At 43.5% G+C, this 19,396-nt stretch overlaps 1 protein-coding gene and 1 long non-coding RNA gene across 4 annotated transcripts in view; one reads left to right on the top strand and one right to left on the bottom strand.

Annotated features, from left to right (window-relative positions):
* Positions 1-686: 686 nt before the first annotated feature.
* PTPRA (protein tyrosine phosphatase receptor type A) overlaps positions 687-19,396 on the bottom strand; it is a 253,295-nt gene continuing 234,585 nt past the window's right edge. For all 3 annotated transcript variants that reach the window (XM_077112344.1, XM_077112345.1, XM_077112342.1), the window contains 12 exons: positions 17,956-18,053; positions 16,685-16,804; positions 15,781-15,947; positions 15,155-15,290; positions 14,247-14,396; positions 12,779-12,872; positions 12,389-12,465; positions 11,735-11,869; positions 7,003-7,128; positions 6,772-6,923; positions 1,791-1,926; positions 687-987 (listed from right to left, as the gene is read on the bottom strand). In XM_077112344.1, the coding sequence (XP_076968459.1) occupies positions 913-987; positions 1,791-1,926; positions 6,772-6,923; positions 7,003-7,128; positions 11,735-11,869; positions 12,389-12,465; positions 12,779-12,872; positions 14,247-14,396; positions 15,155-15,290; positions 15,781-15,947; positions 16,685-16,804; positions 17,956-18,053 (1,466 nt within the window). In that variant the 3' untranslated portion in view covers positions 687-912. The remainder of the gene's footprint in view (positions 988-1,790; positions 1,927-6,771; positions 6,924-7,002; positions 7,129-11,734; positions 11,870-12,388; positions 12,466-12,778; positions 12,873-14,246; positions 14,397-15,154; positions 15,291-15,780; positions 15,948-16,684; positions 16,805-17,955; positions 18,054-19,396) is intronic.
* On the top strand, positions 6,941-14,163 carry LOC143644001 (uncharacterized). Its single transcript, XR_013156437.1, has 2 exons — positions 6,941-7,149; positions 14,050-14,163. It is a non-coding gene; the product is annotated as an uncharacterized LOC143644001 (long non-coding RNA).

Here is a 19,396-nt window from a genome sequence, read left to right as displayed (position 1 = left end):
TCCAGACAGTTCTGTAGCAAAGCACCAGGCACTACAGAGGTTAGACAGGTCTTAGCACTAAAGCTGAGCCAATTCCTCTCTCTCTACCATGCCCCTCCCTGTATTTAGGCAAACTTAGTAAGGACCCTGCTGGCTCCCCAGGGAGTGAGGCTAGTGGGGAATCACTGCACAAAAGATGTTCTGGAAATGAAAGGAGAGTCAAAGCAGTTAGCGGAGTGAGAAAGGCTGTGCTTGTTAGAAAAGGAGCTGGGAAGACTGCCCTCTCTGTGGCCAGCTGAGATGGAAGAGCACCAGCTGGACCAGAAGCAACCCAGGAAAGCCCCAGCCTTGGTATGGCAGCCCACCCTAAACAAAGGGAGAGACACTGTCTCCAGAAGTCAAAGCTTTTATTACCTGATAATCCCTAGTGTGGTGCCAGAGATACCGCTCTGGTCCCATTATTCCCAAAGGTGGTATGTGAGTAGTGGGAGAAATGGGGGAGGTGTTATGTACAGTGGGAGGGAAGGAACAGTGGCCTGCATAGTGGTACTGGGACAACCACTTTCCTCAAGAGTTCTGAGAACTTTGTACTTTTTTCTTAGTTGGTGCTGAGCTGCCTGGAATAGTTTTGTATTTATCTTCCTTAGGAAAAGATACATAAATCAACAGCTATCCAACCCAATTTTCAGGCAGAGGATTTCACGATATCAATTCAACATCACACTATTTAATTCCCCAATAAAACATTGGAAAAGGGACTAACAGTGCCAACACATTTACATATAAAATTTCCACCTAACAGGTAATAGAAGCCTATGTACCAATTTCTAAAACAGTTATAAGATATATACACAATTTTGGGTATATTAACAAAACAGAATATTACAAAATATTAAAGAAGGCAATTCTCCTGTCCATGGGTCACACTGCTTCCTACTTGAAGTTGGCATAATCTGAGAATGCATCAATATATTCCTGCACCACCTTGTAGCAGAATTCATACTGTTCCTAGAAAGTGAAGGGTGGGAAAAAAAGTCAGGGTTACTTGAAGAGAATACAGTGCCTGCAGCTCCTGACTCATTTTTAAAAAATGGAAAATAGACAGGAAATGAATGTTTTTGGACTTCCACCTGCGCCCTGACCTTCTGCTGGTTCTGACAGCATTTCCCTTCTGGGCTGGGTAGAGCCAATCTTCTACAAACAGAGATGACCAGAGGGTGCTGATAATCCTGCTGAGGTCAGATGTGAGTATCCTAGGCACCCAGCTGGGAGATGATTCAGTGGGCCCTCCCCTTTCCATGGCTGCCAAGCTAGGCTGCACCCCTGCTCACCAAGCCTCATTTCATTCTAAACTTTTGACAATTTACTTTCTTTTCCCCTCAAGTACTTCTAGTTCCATGGGATTTAGGAAAACCTTTTTGGATGTCTGTTTTCATGCTTAGTAGTTAACACTAGACCCAGATATTAGGAGTCAGGGCCCTAACAGGGGGCCTGAGAAAAACAGAGGAAGGTAGGAAAGATAGAACTGGAGTTCATTGGGACTCTTGGGTCCAACCTTTCCTAGCACCCAGAAGAGCCCTGTGGAACACCCAGGCACCCCACTCAAACCTGCACAGAGGAACCTGATGCCCCGTCTGCTCTCCTGACTCCCAAGGCTCTTCCTGTTTGAGGTATCCTGGGAAGGGACTCTGGTTGGATAGTCTGCTATATACTGGACTGGATGGGCCCCTCTGGAGAGCCTATTTCCTGAACTGGCCCTAACAGAGAAGGGCTGCAGGTGGTGGCCTGGACAAACACGTGGGGTGGCCTACCAGTGTCTGGACCATGTGTGGCCTCTGCAGTCGCAGACTCTTGACAGTTTGGAAGACGTCCAGAATCCCTTCTGCTTTCACCCGTTCCAAGACTGTGCTCAGGGCACAGAAGGTTCCCGTCCTTCCTGCCCCGGCGCTGTAACAGAGCAGACACACTTACCATACCTGCTTGGGCTTCTGTGCCAAGGAAGTGAGTGATGGTGGTGATAAGCAGACAGTGGCTGGGAAGGTCTGCACACAAGCCACATTTTCACCTCTGCCCCAGTGACCCTGCTCTGTCTGGAGGAACGCCAGTGAGAGCACAGCTCTGGGAGGTGGAAGTGGGTGTACCTCTGTTGTTCTTCCTGTACAGCCCAATTTGCCTGCTGAGGGACATGTCTATGTGGACAGTGGTGATGACCCTGATAATCTCTGTTCCTCTGTACTGGCATGTCTGCTGCTTTTCCATGCCTCTCATTTTCTTCTTAAATCTCACCAATCAGATTCTGACCTTGACACTACTCACTCACACTGTCCAATACCATCAGTTGATTCACTTATTAGATGCTTGAGAACCTCCTCTGTGGCAAGACCTGTGGGGTTTACCAGTATCCTCAGACAATAAAATATGTATGGGAAGGGAGAAAGAGGAACAGGAGTTCTAAGCAGGGTAGAAAGAGATGCTATTGTAGACAAGGTGGTCAGGGAAGGCTCTCTAATAGGGCACAATGAGATCAGAAATCCAAAGAAGGTAAGGGAGAAACCCTGTGGCTGGTCTGGGAAATAAGCATCTCAAAGCACAAGGTGGGAGTGAGTCTAGTGTGTTGAAGCCAGTGTAGCTGGTTCTGATGAAGGAAGGACAGAGGGTGGGGCTAGGGAATGAGGTCAGAGCCCCTAATGAGGTGCATCCCTCTACTGGGCTGGGCAGGGAGCTCCAGATCACTTGGGGCCTTATAAGGCAGTTAGGATTCTAAGTAAAGGAGAGATGTGGTGATGGTAGCATAACACTGTTGATGTAACTTCCACCACTAAACTATATACTTGAAAGCAGGTAAAATGAGAAATTTTATGTTGTATACATGTTACCACAATAAAAATGGAAAAGCAAAACCAAACAAAATGCAGATGTAGATACAGAGTGAACCCTAATGTAAACAGAGTAAACTCTAATGTAAAAAATAGATAGAGGATCTATTACTTGGCTCTAATCAAGAGACTCAGTTATATAATAGTAACTGATCTATTATGCAATAATAATATCAGTTCACCAATTTTAACAATTGTACCACACTAATGAAAAATGTTTATAGGGAGAACTATGTGTGTGTGTGGGATATGGGAACCCCATATTTTCTGCATGATTTTTCTATAAACCTCTAGCTGTTCTAAAAAATTAATTAAGGGGGGAAAAAAAGGACCTCTCAGGCTGCTGTGTTGAGAGTAATGGAGAAAGATGGGAGCAGGGAGACCAGACCAGTGAGGAGGCCAGCACATTTACAGGGGAGTGGTGAAAGTGAGTTGGACAGAGGGGCAATAGTAGAGGGAGTGATCAACACTTAGATCCTGGAAATATTTTGTAGGTTAAGCATGATTTGTTAATGGATTAGATGTAATGTGGGAGAATGGGATGATTCCAAAGGCTTTTCATCTGAATTATGTGGGGTATGGAAATGCTACTCAAGATTTGGGGAAGGCTGTGGGAATAACAGGCTTGGGAAGGAAGATCAAGACTTATGATTTGAACATGTTAAACTGAAGATGCCCACTAGATAAGTGGAAATGCTGGCATTAAAGCCAGGAGACTGGATGAGCTCTCACTGGGGAATGAGTGTCAGGTGACAGAGAAGAGGCCCAAAGACCGGACCCTGCACTACTTCAGATGGGTAGGAACCATCAAAAGTGACAGAGAAGGAGGACAAAAACCAGGACAGAAGCTATGCAGAGAAATGAGTGACCTAGTATGTCTAAAGCTGCTGATAAGTATAACGAGGACTGAGACATGATCACTGGATTTAGCCAGATGGAGGTAACAGGGAGCCCTGACAGGGGCAGTTGCAATGGAGTTGTTTATGGGGATGGCTAAATGAACTGGGCTCAAAAGAAGATAGGAAGAGAGGAAACAGTATGTACAAATCTTTTAAGGAGCTTTACTTGAAGGAACACAGAAATAGGGTGATAGCTGGAGGGGTATATATAAAGACGGGAGAAATTATAGCAAGTTTGTATGATGATAGTAGTTATGCAGTAGAGGAGAAAAAATCTGACGTAAGATAGTGAAGTCATATCCTTGAGGAGACCAAAAGGGGATGGAATCAGTATTCAAGTAGAGGGTAGGTGTGGTGGATAGATGATAGGATGGTTCCCAAGATCCCTGTCTCTTGGTGGTCACCCCCCTTGTGAAATCTCCTCACCTTAAGTGTGGGTGGGATCTATTACCTCTAACCAATAGAATATGACAATGGTGATGATATGCACACAAATTATTACATGTATGTGATTAAATTACATAAGATTGTAATGCCTGTCTTGTGAGGAGACACTCTCCCCCTTGCTGGCTTGGAAGATTAGCAAGCAACCATGTTGGGAAGGTTGACATGGCAAGGAACTTTAAAAACCTGAGACCCTTAGTCCAGCAGCCTATAAGGAACTTAATGTTTACAACAACCACATGCAATTGGAGTTGGATCCTTCCCCAGTTGAGTTCAGATGAGACACAGCCTTGGCCACTACCTTGGTGGCAGCCTTGTGAGACCCTGAAGCAGAAGGCCCACTGAAACCCAGAAGCATAAAATTTTGACCATAGAAACTGCGATAATTATGTGTGTTGTTTTAAGCTGTTAAGTTTGTAGTAATATAATTACACAGCAACAGATGACCTATTTGCCATCTATTATTAGTCAGCTGGCTTTAGAGAGAAGTAACAAACAACTCATCCACAGGAGAGATGCAGAGTACAGCACCAGGGCAGGTAGTTAGGGAGCTGTGGGGTGGGAACACATGCAAATTATTTTCTGATTGCTTCTATTTTCTTAGTCAGCTAGAAAACATGCTCATCTGATCTTTAAACGTGAGGTTAGGAGAAGAGGTATTAGAAGTTTTAAGGAAAGAGGAGGTGTTAAATAATCATTTAGGAGAAAGGCTGGCAAACCTTCCTGTAAACAGCCAGAGAGAAAGTATTTTTGCTTTTGCTGGCCATGAAGCAAAATCAGGTTCTGAATGCTTAACTGTGATTTGTAATGTGCTGAGCAGCAGTGCGAAGTGATGAAAACACCACATATGGTCTCAGTGGTAACTCCTCAACTCTGTTGCTATAGCATGAAAGCAGCAATAGCCAACACATAAACAAAGGAGAATAGCTGTGTCCTAATAAAACACTTATGGATACTGAAATTTGGATTTCATGTGATTTTTGCATGTCATGAAATATTCTTTTGATTTTTGAAAAAACCGCTTAAAAGTGAAGAAAAAAATTAGTTCTTAACTTGCAGGCCATTCAATAACAGGTGGCAGGCCAGATTTGCCATAGGGCTGTAGCTGACCTATCCATGACCTAGAAGAGTAGGAGAGGTAGAAGGACTGCAGGGTAGTAGTACCTAAGGGCCAACCATGAGGTTAGAGGTCATAAAATTAAATGAGTCCTGGGAACACAACTGTTTGCTTTTCTTTAGCTACATTCAGCTGAATGGATGCAAATGCAAGGTAGTTACAGAGTTTGGAGTTTGCAGAGACAGGGCAACCAAGGATGAGAGGCATGTGGGAGAAGAAAAAATTGTATGTAACAGTTTTTATTCTGATAGGTCAAGGAATCCTTTAAATTTTGTCAATCTAATGGGTAAAAAACCATCTTCCATTGTTTTTGTTTTTATTTTTCACATTATTAGTAAAGGTGTATTTTCCTGTTTACTGTTCATTTGAATTAGTTGATGCCCTTTGCCATTTTTTCTTCTTTAAAACTTTTAAAGAAGATTTTATTTATTTTATAGGTAATAAATAAGCACAATTCAAGTTTCGAAAAGGTCCAAAAGATCTATCCCATTTCTCAGCCATTCTATTGCCTTCCTTGGAAACAGCAAATATCATTGGGTCCTTGTGTATCTTTCTAGAAGTAATTTATGCATAAACCAGCATAAACATATACATATTCTTTCCCTGTCTCCCCTTGCTTTTCTCACTTAATAAACAGTACTTAAACAGATTCCTCATTAATTTTTTGCAGCTCTGCAGTAAGAGGACATACCACAGCTTACTGAATCAGTCCCCTGTTAATACAGGTTTAGATTATTTCCAATCTTTTACTATTGTAAGAAATAATAATTTCATTTTGGACATGTGCAAAAGCATTTATTGGATACATCTCTGTTCACTTTTCTATTTTTTCAAAACAAATTTATAGGAATTTTAAATATATTTTTCCTTCCCTTTTAAAAGATAGCCTTTTCTTAATGATAAACGTAATACAAAGCTTGTGGTGAAAAAAATTTTGTAAAATGCTATTTCAAATAATATATCTCAAACAAAATTCACCTTTTCCCCTGAAACAAGTTCATTTACCGTCTGTCTTTCTTACTTCTGTTGGTGATACCAACCATTATTAATAATCCAGGCTCAAACCTAGAAGATACCCTGGACTCTTCTCTTCTACCCTATTTTTTTTCAAACTGTTTTCAGAATAGTCCCCCATCCTTTTCTTTCCCCGTGATTAAGGAGGCCAAGCTCTCACCCTCAAATTGCCCAACTGCTCTCCACACTGTCAGTCTTCCCCTGCTGCTTTTCTGGGCACCAACACCATCCCAAACACTCCCCTGCCCAATATCTTAATGTTACTGATTTAACTCCTATGTCCTCGCTTATCATCCAGCTCTGTCTTGCTCATCAGACTTGTCTGCCAGGTGCTTGCCAACATCCCACTCTGTCTAGCTTTCTTCACCATCATCTCTCACCCTCTGTTCACCTCTCATCATCTTTTCTTTCTACACCCCTGAGGGCTGGGGGTGAACGGTACCTGCAGTGCACAGTGATGGGATGGTTCCCTGACTGCTGCTGCTGCTTCTGCACGGCTGCAATGATGCTGATCATACCTTTCCCATCACTGGGGATGCCCACTTCAGGCCAGCCATGGAAGTGGAACTGACGGATCTGTCGGCTCTTGTTCTCCTATGGAAAAGGGGGCTTAGGTAGGTGGAGGCAATACTGCTTTCCCCATGGGAGGAGCCCCGTCTACCACCCATCTTACCCTGGTGTTGGTGACCAGGAGGTCTCTGACAGTGTAGCTCTCACACTCTTCCTCCTTCTTCAGCTCCACTGTGATGTCACCATATGATACCAGTCCATCTGATGGCCAGTACTGGGCACACTTCTCCTGGAGGCGTAAATGGGAAAGGTAAGGGCTCAGAACACCATGTATGAGAGAGGTTCTATTCTCAGTACAGTGACTTCTCACTTGGACACATTTCTTCCCTAAGGTGTTCAAAATCTGTAGGATCATTACATTATTCAACATCATTCCAAATAACTTCTGATCCTCACCAAAAAAATCTATATTTAAAACTTAATCCTTTACCATATCGATATAATCAGTTAACTTTCTAGAGTCACTTATTCACAGTCTAATTTGCAACAGTGACAGGGTCTGGTGAAGAAGTGAATATCTGATTCACAGTTGTATTCAACACTCAATGGCTGAGCAGAAGAAAAGGAGGAGTAAGAGTCTTCCAATTTCTTTTGTTTGGCCTTTTTGTTGTTGCTTTTTTGGGATGTTTGTATAGTATACAGTTGCTTACATATATCAGACTCTACTCCAAAATGCTATTTGAACCCATTTACATGACTAACCAGCCATGGGTACTTCAACACAGCTCAGTCCGCAGTATATTTTTATCCCTTTTATCTTCATCTCTTTAATCTGCAATGGTGTCTTAAAGGTGCTAGCACTTGCATTTTTGTGCTTACTAGTGAGGCAGGAGATGATTTACTGTCTGTCTATGCTTGTACCTGTCCCAATTCCCACTACAGTGCGAGCTCCTTGTATTCCCAGCACATTGCACAATGCGTGGCATATGACAGACTCTCATTAAGTATCTGGTAAATGATTTTGTTCAAAGTCTATGGAACCATTTAAGGTATAAATACATAAATAAGAAACACCACCACCAAAAAAACAAACCAACCACAGTTAAATTGTCTATTTCTTTAGAGAATTTTTGGGTAAGATCTTAGATGTATCATTATTAGCATAAAAGTACTCAACCATAAAAAAAAGTACTAAATGACAGTGAGCTCATTTTTAAAAAACAGGATTATTAAAGTGGTGGGTCAAGGAAATGCCAGAGACCAATGCTTTTCAATCTGTGTCACCTTAACCAGAGCAGCTTTTTTAAAAAAAATATTTTTATTAATAAAACAACATACACATTCTTACCATACAAACATACCATACATGGTATACAATCAATGGCTCACAATATCATCGCATAGTTGTGTATTCATCACCATGATCGGTTTTTTGAACATTTGCATCACTCCAGAAAAAGAAATAAAAAAGAAAAACCTCATACATATCATACCCGTCAACCCTCCCTCTCACTGACAAGAAGTATTTCCATCTACCCAATGTATTTTAACCTTTTTCACCCCTATTATTTGTTTATTTTTTTATCCATAGTTTTACTCATCTGTCCATACGCTAGTTAAAAGGAGCAGCAGACAAGGTTTTCATAATCACACAGCCACATTGTAAAAGCTATATCATCATATAATCATCTTCAAGAAACAAGGCTACTGAAATACAGCTCTACAGTTCAGGTACTTACCACCAGCCACTCCAATGCACCATAAACTAAAAATGGCATATCTATGTAATGCGTAAGAATAACCTCCAGGATAACCTCTCAACTGTGCTTGAAAACCTCAGCCACTGACACTTTATTTTTTCTCATTTCTCTCCCCCTTTTCGGTCAAGAAGGATTTCTCAATTCCTTGATGCTGGGTCCCGTCTCATCTTGGGATTTCTGTCCCACGTTGACAGAGAAGTTTATACCCCTGGGAGTCATGTCCCATGTAGTGGGGAAGGCAGTGTCATGTTGGCTTAGAGAAAGGCCATATCTGACCACCAAAAGAGGTTCTCTGGGGGTGACTCTTAGGCCTAATTTTAAGTAGACTTAGCCTATCCTTTCAGGAATATGTTTCATAGGGGTGACCCCCAAGATCAAGGGCTTGGTCTATTGATTTGGTTGTCTCCACTGCTTGCTAGAATATAAGAAATTCTCCAAATGGGGAAGTTGAATATTGCCCCCCTTCTCCCCATTCTCCCAAGGGGACTTTGCAAATACTTCTTTATTCACTGTTCAAATCTCTCTAGGATTTACTGGTGCATCACACTAACCTGTACAAACCAAGAAAATCTCATGCCCTATTCAAGATTCCATGTACTTATGGTATAAACTAAATTGATCATACAAGTTAATTTAGGAAATACACTACCCAAAATATTAATTTTGCACCAAATAAACATCTCTCCCTTTGATCTCACACAGAAGTTGAAGTTTTAAAATATGGACAATGTCATCCTTTACCCAGTTCAGCTTCATTCAGATCTCTACTCGATATCTGATCACTTTTTCAACTTTTTATAACAATTCCTGTTTAAAACAGTGCTGACTTTCATAGCTTCAGAGTTCTAACTCTGAGTCTCAGGTGTCACACAAATACCTGAAGTTTCTGGGAACAACCATGTTATATACAAACAGCTCAGTATCTCAGAATTCAGAATTAACAGTTATACTTCCTGAATATATGCGACTGTTGTAAGAGCTTATAATCTAGGACCCTTTACAATAAGCCCCAACCTGAAAACCCATGCAGAGCAGCTTTTTTTAAAAAAAGTTATTTTAATTACAGCTCACCTCAAACAGGGGTTACATTGGTTCTTAGGGCATTACTGGATGGAATAATTTTTGTATCACAGTTCCCTTCCAACACTGCCTTTACACAAATGTTGGAAGGGAAGATCAGTGCTTGTATAGTGAGTTGCAAGGTGAAAGAGCTATTATAGGTGAGAAAGCAGCTAATGCGTGCTAAGGGAAAACAAGTCTGGTAAATTTATGGGGTTAGGACTTAAGGGATGGTATAAAAAGAAGCCTTTTAAGACTATCATAGCTGTTGGACTCATGGCAGGAAATCATCCTACTCAGTTAGATGACAGCTACAGGATCTATTGAAATTAACCCTCCATGTGGCAGACACAGGAAAGAGGGTGGATTAAAAAACAAAGTCAAGCTATTTGAGAAAAAAGGCGGGGGGGAAATTTTGGGAAATGGTAGCCCAGAGTTGCTGCTCATGACTATGGGGAAGGAGGTGGCAGAAAAAGCTGCTACTGAAGTAGCACTAGATCAGAAGGCTGAGTTAACCTGACTGAAGGCAAGGTTTTGGGAGAAAGCACAGGCTTTGGGCTACTCAATAAGAGCAGCTTCGTTCAGAGTGCCACTGAGCTAAGTCTGCTCTGGGCTACAAGTGGGGACAGAGGGAATTCTTCCTTAGGAGGCAGAATATGGGCCTCAGGAATCCTGAGCAGGGGACAGCAGTGGCTGTAGCTGCTGTAGGCCATGGCTAGAAAAGCCTTGGGATCCTGCTGAGGATGGGGAATGCAAGGCCATGAAAAATATGGGGCACTTCTCCCATCTCAGAAACCATGCCTGACTTAGCATCTAGAGGGCAGAAGGTGACAAGGGAAAATGGAAACTAAGAGATGTAAAATAAGCAAGTAGGCCTCTAAGAGGAGGGCCAGTTTAAGTCTGGAGATTTGCCCAGCCTCTACGATTTCTTGGGGCACCCCTGCTGAGTCCAGACCACAAGTATTACTGCCATAGTGTCCTTTCTGCTTCTGACTTGCTCATTTCTAATTGGCCCGCCTTACTATGGCCAGAAGAATTTTTTTTTTTAAACAGAAATCTGATGTCATTGAGAGTTCTTTAACTGCTTTATAAAGTTCAAACTTTTCACTGTGGCTTAGAAGGACCTATATTACCGGGCCTTTGTTATCTTCTCCAGGCTCATTCTCTCAATTCTGATCCCTATTAAATTAAGCTCAAGGCATAACTGCAATGTACACTCTAATCAGAAAGAGCTTTTAAAATTACAAACATCATCTGAACACAGACTGGGCCAAAATATAATACACACACACACACACACACACACACACACACACACACAGAGAGAGAGAAAGAGAAAGAGAGAGAGAGAGAGAGAGAGAGAAAGAGTGAGTTCCCTGAGACTGAAAGTACTCAATAAAAGCTGCATGAGTCTGACTCAGGAATAGGATTAACAGATATCCTACACTGAGTGGGAATTGACCTTTGTATTCTGAAATTCCACACATCTCTACTTTTTAATTGACTTGAGGGCTTTTACCTTTAAAAGATTTGCTTGATACTATTAATTAAATGCTACCTTGTAAGTTTCTTATCTTTGTTATTTCTCAAATTTCTATTGTTTTCCTTCGCATAGACAGTTAAGAAGTGATCCATCTTCACAGAATCCTGCTGTTCATATCTCTGCCTTGGACGGCAACCCCTTCTTAGAAGCAATCACATGGGTTCCACCTCAGAGTCTTGGTCTGGCTCTGCATTGCTCATCTCACTAGCTCTGCCTTGTCTGGGGAGGTGGGGAGTAGTGGGTGTGCACAAAGGCAAGGTTGAAGGCAACTGTATTCAGAAGAAAAGTAAGAGGGTATGAACAGTCTGGGAATAGAACAGAGGCTCAAATCATACTGCTTTCCAAGTCCTGGGAGAGGCTACTGATTGCTCAGACACCAAATGGCTGGGGGAATACTGTCTGGAAATGGGTTTTTAGAAGTTTAATTGGCAAAGTCCATACATACCTTCCAGCCAACCACCCCCATCTGCTCCCACTTTCCCCCACTTTTCATACTGCCTGTTTTCCACAGCCTCAGGGCATTTTGAGCTTACCTGGCCTCTCTCCTCCAGTTCTGTTAGCATCATTATGGAACAGGATTTCCACTCCCAGATCATCCGCCAGAAGTCTTCAATTGTGTGGAGAAGAGGTCCCTGGCTGGCGATGTAGGAGTCCTTCTGCCGGTAGCCCTATACAGGCCAGGCCAATTATAGGGGTGAGGTGGTTTAATCAGGGAAGGAGGAGACAACAGGTCTGTCTAGGAGGGAGACAGGCCTCTGGGAAGGGATGGGGGCTGCTTGGAGACAAATTCATTCTAGGCAGAGCTCTCCTTTAACAAAGGACCAAATCATCATCCAATAAGCTGGCTCCGTTATAGCAGGAGCACACTCAACTGCCAGGGAAGGGAGGTGGTGGAGCCAGGTAGAAGAGAGCAGGGAAGGGAAAGATCAGAGATCAGTTTCCTCAGCTCTTTGGCCATGGTTTCTGTTGGGAACTTTCTGTTCTAGAAATTATACTGATGCATACCCTCTAATTCCCCATCTTCTGTTCTTTGGGGCATGACACAGACTTAGTGTGCGGGCATCAGTTCTGTATTTGTTGACTGATTCAAACACAATCCTCCCAAGCAGGTATGTGAGGGTGGTGCTGCAGCCCCAGATGAATCTCCATGGGGTGCTGGGAGTTCAGGGGACTCATCCACCACTTACATCAATGAAAGATGCGTTTACGTAGTCTGTGTTCTCCTCACCCCTCTTCACTGGAATGATCACTCTGTTGAATTCATCTGCAAGAAAAGCAGCAGCTTATGGCTCACTAACATCACTTATCTTCTCCCTCTTCTCTTCACTGCCCTGCTCTAGGACCTGGGAAATATAATTCCAGCTAGGAAGTGACATGACTGTTCCCAGCCCAGGTCAGAGAAAGCCTTTGGTCTTTATACTCTTTTATTTCCAGAAATCCCTAAAAACAGGGAGCAATAAGGGACAATGGCACAATTCTTATTTCTAAACAGGATGATCATTAACTAGTACCTGAGAAGTGGCAGGGGTGAATGGATTTGGTGGATGGGGCACTAAGGGTGGGGAGAGGGTGCTTACATGGAATGATCTGTAAAACCCGGTTTTTCTTCATGTTGGCTGGAAGGTTTCCGGTTCGCATCTTGTCATTCTGAATTTTGATTGATGTCAACTTCTGAATTAGGGGAGGGGAAACATTACTGGTTCCATAACTTGGTCTTGACAATATGATGCCTGTCAAAGGACCTGCATCACCAGGCCACTCTGGCCACATACTGCTCTTCTCATCAGAGCCCTGATCTCCATATTCATGTGTTCTTGTTGGAAAACTGTTTCTCCTGTCTTTAAGCTCAGTGAATAAGCCAAGAAACCGTTTGGGAAACACTGCTTTTCTGGCACCTTTGGTCCCTTCTAGGAATCCCCTGGCTTGGAACTTCATGATCCTGGAGCAAGGATACCAGCGCTGTTAGAGGGCGTGTGCCCATCCTTTCTTCCTCCCTACTGTCTGGCCCTAGAGGCCATATTAGACTCTACAGAAAAATTTACTTGAAAGTACATCCCCACACCCCTCTGCCCCCCATTCTGATTCTAAGTTTCCGCCTCTATCCTTGCTACTCAAAGTATAATTAGCACTGTCAGCCTCATCTTGTTAGAAATGCAGAATCTCTGCCCTTACGTCAAACCCGCTGAATGAGGATCTGTGCTTTAATAGGAACCCAGGTGATTCATAAGTACACGACAGTTTGAGAAGGACTGCAGTTAGGAATGTAATTCTCCCCACCACAACCCGGAATTTCTTGCTTCTGGAAGCACTTTTTATCAATGAGTGTAACATAATCCTTAGGCATGTTGAGAACCATTTTCCAATAGCACAGAGCAGGGTTTGTCAATCTATGGTCCACAGGCCAAATACGGCCTGCTGCCTGAAAACAAAGTATTTTTTTTTTCTTTTTCTTTCTTTCTTTCTTTTTTTTATGGGTACATGGGCTGAGAATTGAACCCGAGTTTCCCTCATGGTAGGCGAGCATTCAACCTCTGAACTACCCATGTAAATAAAGTTTTGCTAGAATATAGCCACACTCATTTTTTATGCATTGTCTATGGCTGCTTTTGTGCTAAAATGGAAGCACTGAGTAGTTGTGACTGAGAAAGTTTGGCCTGCAAAGTCTAAAATATTTATTACCTATCTCTTTATAGAAAAAGTTTTCTGGATCCCTGGCATAAGGGGCAGCAAACACACAAGATTCCAGGATAGTGGTTTATAACTTTTACTATAAATTATAATCACCTGGATGGGAGCTGGGGTCTTTTTAAAAACTACCATTGTCTGTATTTCTTTTGTGTTTTAACAGAACCCAAGTGATTCTAATGTGCAAAAAGGGTTGAGAATGACCAGGTTATAAGTAAAAGGCCAGAGACCTGCCTCCTTAACCACCATGCCTCTGGAGGGGACTTACCATTTCTTGGTAAGTGCACAAGGAGCCAAGCATCCTATAATCCCCAGATCATACATTTTTCAAACTGATAGAGGTGGTCTGGCTCCACTCACCTTAAACTCCTCTTCTAAACCATTGTTGCTAGTCCCTGGGATTTTGTTGTAAATTTTCTGCAGATGGGTTTCTAGAGAGGTCACTTCCAGTTCTGTATCCCCATAGAGATAATGCTCTAGAAGGGCTTGGTATATGAAGACGTACTGCATCTGAAACATGGATGATGCCCAAGCCCCCAGTTACACACAACAGGGCCGTCATGGTGCTAGACCACCCCCTCCCACCCTCCACTGCGCTCCCATCCACTTCTCCTTTGATTCTAGAGGGGATACAATGATTTGCTTTTGAATCATTTGTCTCAATTCAGTCAAGCAGGACTTGAGGTTCTCCAGGGTCTTAACTTGGAAGGAAGGGTGCTAGTCTGGCTTGGGGGTGGTGGAAAATCTGGGGGTGGGGAGGGGGAGAGGACAAATCCAACTCCTGGTCATTCCAAGGGCATGGATTCAATAGTCTGAAGGGGTGGTCAAAAACTGGGGCTATGCAAAGCACGTGACAGTCTGGTCCCAACCTATCACCAGTGTTACCTCTCAGTGCTGTGCCATTTGAATCCTGTGCCCTAACCATTGAGCCAATCACAATGCTGCTACTGGACATGGCAAAGCTGTGTCAGAGTTGTGAGTACTGGCTCTCTGGGCCACCTGGCATGCCTGCTTCCTTCAGGAACTGTTCCTTATCCTTAAAGGCTAATGAAATCCACATCTGCTTTCCCAACTTCGCTAGGCATGGAGCCACAACTTCCTCTACAAGGAAGTTGCTCATGTTTCTTTTAATATGTAATATAAAGGCCCTTCATCAGACTATATAACAATCCTTTATAATAACCTGGGAAGCTGAGCGAATCTCTGAGGTGGGCAGATGTTTTGGACCTGGAATGCCCCTACCCTCGCCCCACCTGCAAATCACTCACATCCGTCTGCACCATCTGGCAGCGCTGCGCCCGGATCCGACTCACAAAGCCATACACGTCCACCTTCCGCTCTGTATGCATCATGTCCAGCATGGCATCAATGACGACAAAGGTACCTGTACGCCCTACACCCGCACTGCAGCCAGAGAGCAGGGGTGTTACAGGGATGGCCAGCATGCCTTGCAGGGCATACAGGGAGAAGGAAACACAGGCTAGAGCTTTCTTCAGGCTTCTAAATTCTAATTCTGAATGGGATATAACTGGGATTCTCCTGGAGCCTACACTGTACTGTGTGCTGAACTCCCTACCTCTAGTCATCAGAAACCAGGAACCTTGACATTTGGAAGGGTCTGAAGGCTACAAATATACAAGGTCAACACTTGACCCAGCCTCTTGGCAACAGAGCAGGGTTAACCGATTTTGGAGAACTGCCTTACTACACGTCTTCATGTCATCCTCTCTACCCAGCACCAGAGTTTGAGGAGTCTCTCTGGCTGTTGTCATGGGGGCCCAACAGCTCATGTCCTCTGTGCCAGCCTCCTCAGTCAGGGCCCCTGTGCTCTTCCCCTGCTCTGGCCATGGGGGCAGAACATGGCATAAGAAGCCAAGGGTTGGGCCACACTGACCTGCAGTGGACCACAATGGCCCCAGCATACTGAGGATTACAGGCCTTCACCTTCTTGAGGAACTTGAGCATGCCAATTGGGGTAAAAGGCACCCCAAAGTCTGGCCAGCTGGTAAAGTGGAACTGAGTGATGAGGCGCTGTGGCTTTCTGTTGGTCACATCGCCCACCTGTGAAATGAGATCAGTGTGTTGGCTGTGAAACCCTAGAGAGGGGAAGCACCAGGGGAGGAAGGGTGAGACTCAGGGCCAGGGCCAGCTGTAGTTGTTAGGACAATGGGGAAGTGAGATTGATCATAAACTATCTTGTACTCAAGGAAATTTTAACAATAGAGAATCTTCTCAGTAATCTTATGGATTAGGAAAGGTTTTTACTATTATTCTCAGCCTATAGCTGTAGAAAGTAAAAGAGAAGTTAAATGACTTGGCCAAGGTCCCAAAACTAATAAGTGTCAGGATCAGAATTAAAATGTATATCTCCTGACTCTTGCTAAGTCCCCTTTTCATAGTACTACCCTGGCCCTCAGCTGAAAGCCTCCAGGGTTGCTGTGGAGGGCCAGAAGCAAAGCCTGTCATGGTCTCTCAGGAAGACTTTGGAGGAAGAAAGGAGCAAAGTTGAGTCAAATACCCAGAAGATTATACCACCTTCTATTGCTCCCTTTCCACATTTAAATCATCACACTCCATGTCAAGAGGTTGTTTTTCTCCCAGTCATGAAAATGATATTCCCTGTCTCTGACAAAGCAGTTGCCTAGGAGCTCAGATGACTGATTTCAGAGTTCAAACACCATATACTCAAAAGTTCCTGACCATACTGAGTAAGAAGGGATAAGACCCAGTCAATTCCCTCCCTCTTAGTGATCAGCATATCTTAAACAAGAACCAATAAAGGAGTAAGGAGACAGTACCTGCTGAATGCAGAACTTTCGGACTGTGTAGTCCACCAGGACGGTCACATCCTCTACTGACACACGGATATTCCCATAGGTCCAGCAGCCTTGGTCTGGCCAGTACTGGGCACACTTACACTGAAAAGAAGACATACATACCCTGACCTCAGACATCCTGCCTCTGGCAAATGCAAAGAGTCTGAAAGGAAAGGATCACAAAAGCCCAGGCTCAAGTCCCCAGAAAGCCCTATAGGTTCTTCTGTCAGTTTGGCAGCTATATACATCTTTACTCTAATTGTTCTTTTCTCAGGTTTCTCAGCTTCTATCCTGTTTAGCACAATCTCTTAACTGACAAGCTGCCATAGTCTGCAGACATCTCACTCTTTCCAATTTGTGAACCCCCCAGTACAGGGTAAGCATGAAGGCATTTTATCTAAAAAATCTGCACTTCTGCAACATTCCTGGTCATGTTCTAGGGGCAAGTCTGTCGGGACTTCTGTAACCTACAGCATGCTAGGAGGAGTTATCAGGGAATTGATACAGACTAGAAACCTGCCAGGAGAGGCCTCTGGCCTTCTCCATTGCCAGGGCCTCAGACAGCATCCAAGAGCCAGAGGTCTGGTTGGAGGAAATGAACCTAAAGCCCTATCCTAATATTAACCTTCTTAGGCATTGTGAGGCTGCCGATCAACAAGCCAACCCCACAGGTGGGGATTAAGGTGAGTCAAGAGCCAAATTGAGAAGGACTGTCAAATATCGGAATTCCTCTTTGGGGCTGTGGCCCCAGTGATAGAGCTGGCCAGGTGAGGCATGGCCTTGGCAGCCACAAAAGGAAGCCAATCAGGCTAGGGCCTCAGATTCCCTTGTACTCCTTGTGCAGCATCTCAGTTCATATATCTCCCTTTACTGACTCTAGGATATATAAAAAGCCTCAGGAGGTAGGACAAGAAATCAGGGTAAGGACAGACTAGAGAAGTCAGGAGAGAAAAGCCTCTCCCTGGCTTTTCCTTGGCAAATGGCCCAAGTCTTTTGTCTACACTGCTTTGGAACCGGGGCAAGCCGTTTTTTGTCCAGGTTGTTTTGGAACCAGGGCAAGTTGCTTGACAGGAAATACACCCTAGGTTTACCCTGAGGCTCTTCCCAGGCTTCCATGGCACAGGAAAGTCAGACAGGCATATAAGTCTGGATTCTGTCTCGGTAAACTATAGACCCAGTCACAAAGGTGAACAGCCCAGGCTTAAACTCAGAGCTTCAATATCAGGGGCCTCCAGACCAATCTCTCCACTCACCTCCTTTCTCTCCTTCAAGTTGGTTACCATGACAATGGTGGCTGTATTTTGCTCCCAGATCATCCTCCAGAAATCATTCACTGTTTCTTCTTTTGGTCCTAAAGTAACCAGTAGCAAAGGTGATAGATCATATAAGGAGCACATACATCAAGGCAAAGAAAGATGCTGGGAAATTGGGAATACCTACTCCTGACTTCTGGAAACCTGCGCCCATGTTCCTGGCTAAATATCAAATCCATTTATCCATCCACCCATCCACCTCTTGACCTTGTGTCCACCACTTATGTGCCACACCCTTCACTAGGATTGGGGTTGGAAGGTTGCCAAAATATAACAGAACATGAGCAATATCTCCCAAAGAAATTATAATTGAAGATTAGAAATTATGACTACTCAATGAATACCTATATTCTGGGCCAGACTGTGAACCAAGAGTTCATGTCTCATTTAATCCTTTCTACTATGTTCTGAGGTAGACGTCATTAGCCCCAGAGAGTTTAAGTGACTTGCTCAGGCTGAAATTCAAACCCTAGTTTATATAATGAACCAGAAAATAAGACAAACTCATATTAAAAACTGTTACAGGAACTAGAAAGTGATTTGTACTATAAGATGAGTATAAAATATTTGCTCTTGAGCTCAGTGAGCCAAGTGGTTGGTTGGTTGAGCCAGAGAGGAAGTAGAGTAGGGAAATGTGGGAAGGCTCTAAAGAAGAAAGGGCAGTTAACCAGACCTTGAAACCAGCAGGATTTGAGCATTCAGAAATGTCTGATGCGGGAGACCCAGGTTTGATTCCCTGCCCATGCATTCCAAAAAAGGAAAATCAATGTAGCAGAAATGTCTGGACCTCAGGGGTAGGATCAGGAAGATTAGGAAGCAGGTTTTAAAATGTACATTGAAAAGGTCTGGACTTTAAGTGGAAAGCAATGGAAAAAATGTATCTGGCAGCAACATGTAAGGATGGACTGCAAGACTGCAGAGGGAAGCGATAAAGGAGGGAGAAAGGCAAAGGACATGAGAGTTTAAGGGTATGATCAAGGGTGGAGAAGTGAGAATGAAGAAGCTACTGCTGAAGTGGAACTGTCAATACTTGGCATTAACATTGGTGAGAAAATAGAAAAGAATTCAAGATGGCTGACATTTTTCGCCTTAGAGTTAGGGAGAATGACAGCACTGTTATCAGAAACAGAGGAGGGAGGAGGAACCAAAAAGACAATAGACTCAATAATAAAGTATCATTGGCAGAGAGAACTCAGAGTCAAGAGGCCACTCTGGAGGTTGCTCTTATGCAGGCAAAACCCCAACCAAGACCATTCCAGCCAATCCTAAAGAACACCTAGGGCAATATATAAGATTTCATGAGGGTTCCATGCACTAGAGTAATTTTCCAGAAACTTGCAACCTCTAGATAGGTCCCTGGATCAGATAAGTCCTAAAACCT

Source organism: Tamandua tetradactyla, chromosome 1 (assembly GCF_023851605.1).
Source record: "Tamandua tetradactyla isolate mTamTet1 chromosome 1, mTamTet1.pri, whole genome shotgun sequence".
In the NCBI taxonomy this organism is placed as follows: domain Eukaryota; kingdom Metazoa; phylum Chordata; class Mammalia; order Pilosa; family Myrmecophagidae; genus Tamandua; species Tamandua tetradactyla.
Note: the sequence above shows the minus strand (reverse complement) of the source record. Positions and strands in the feature narration are given on the sequence as shown.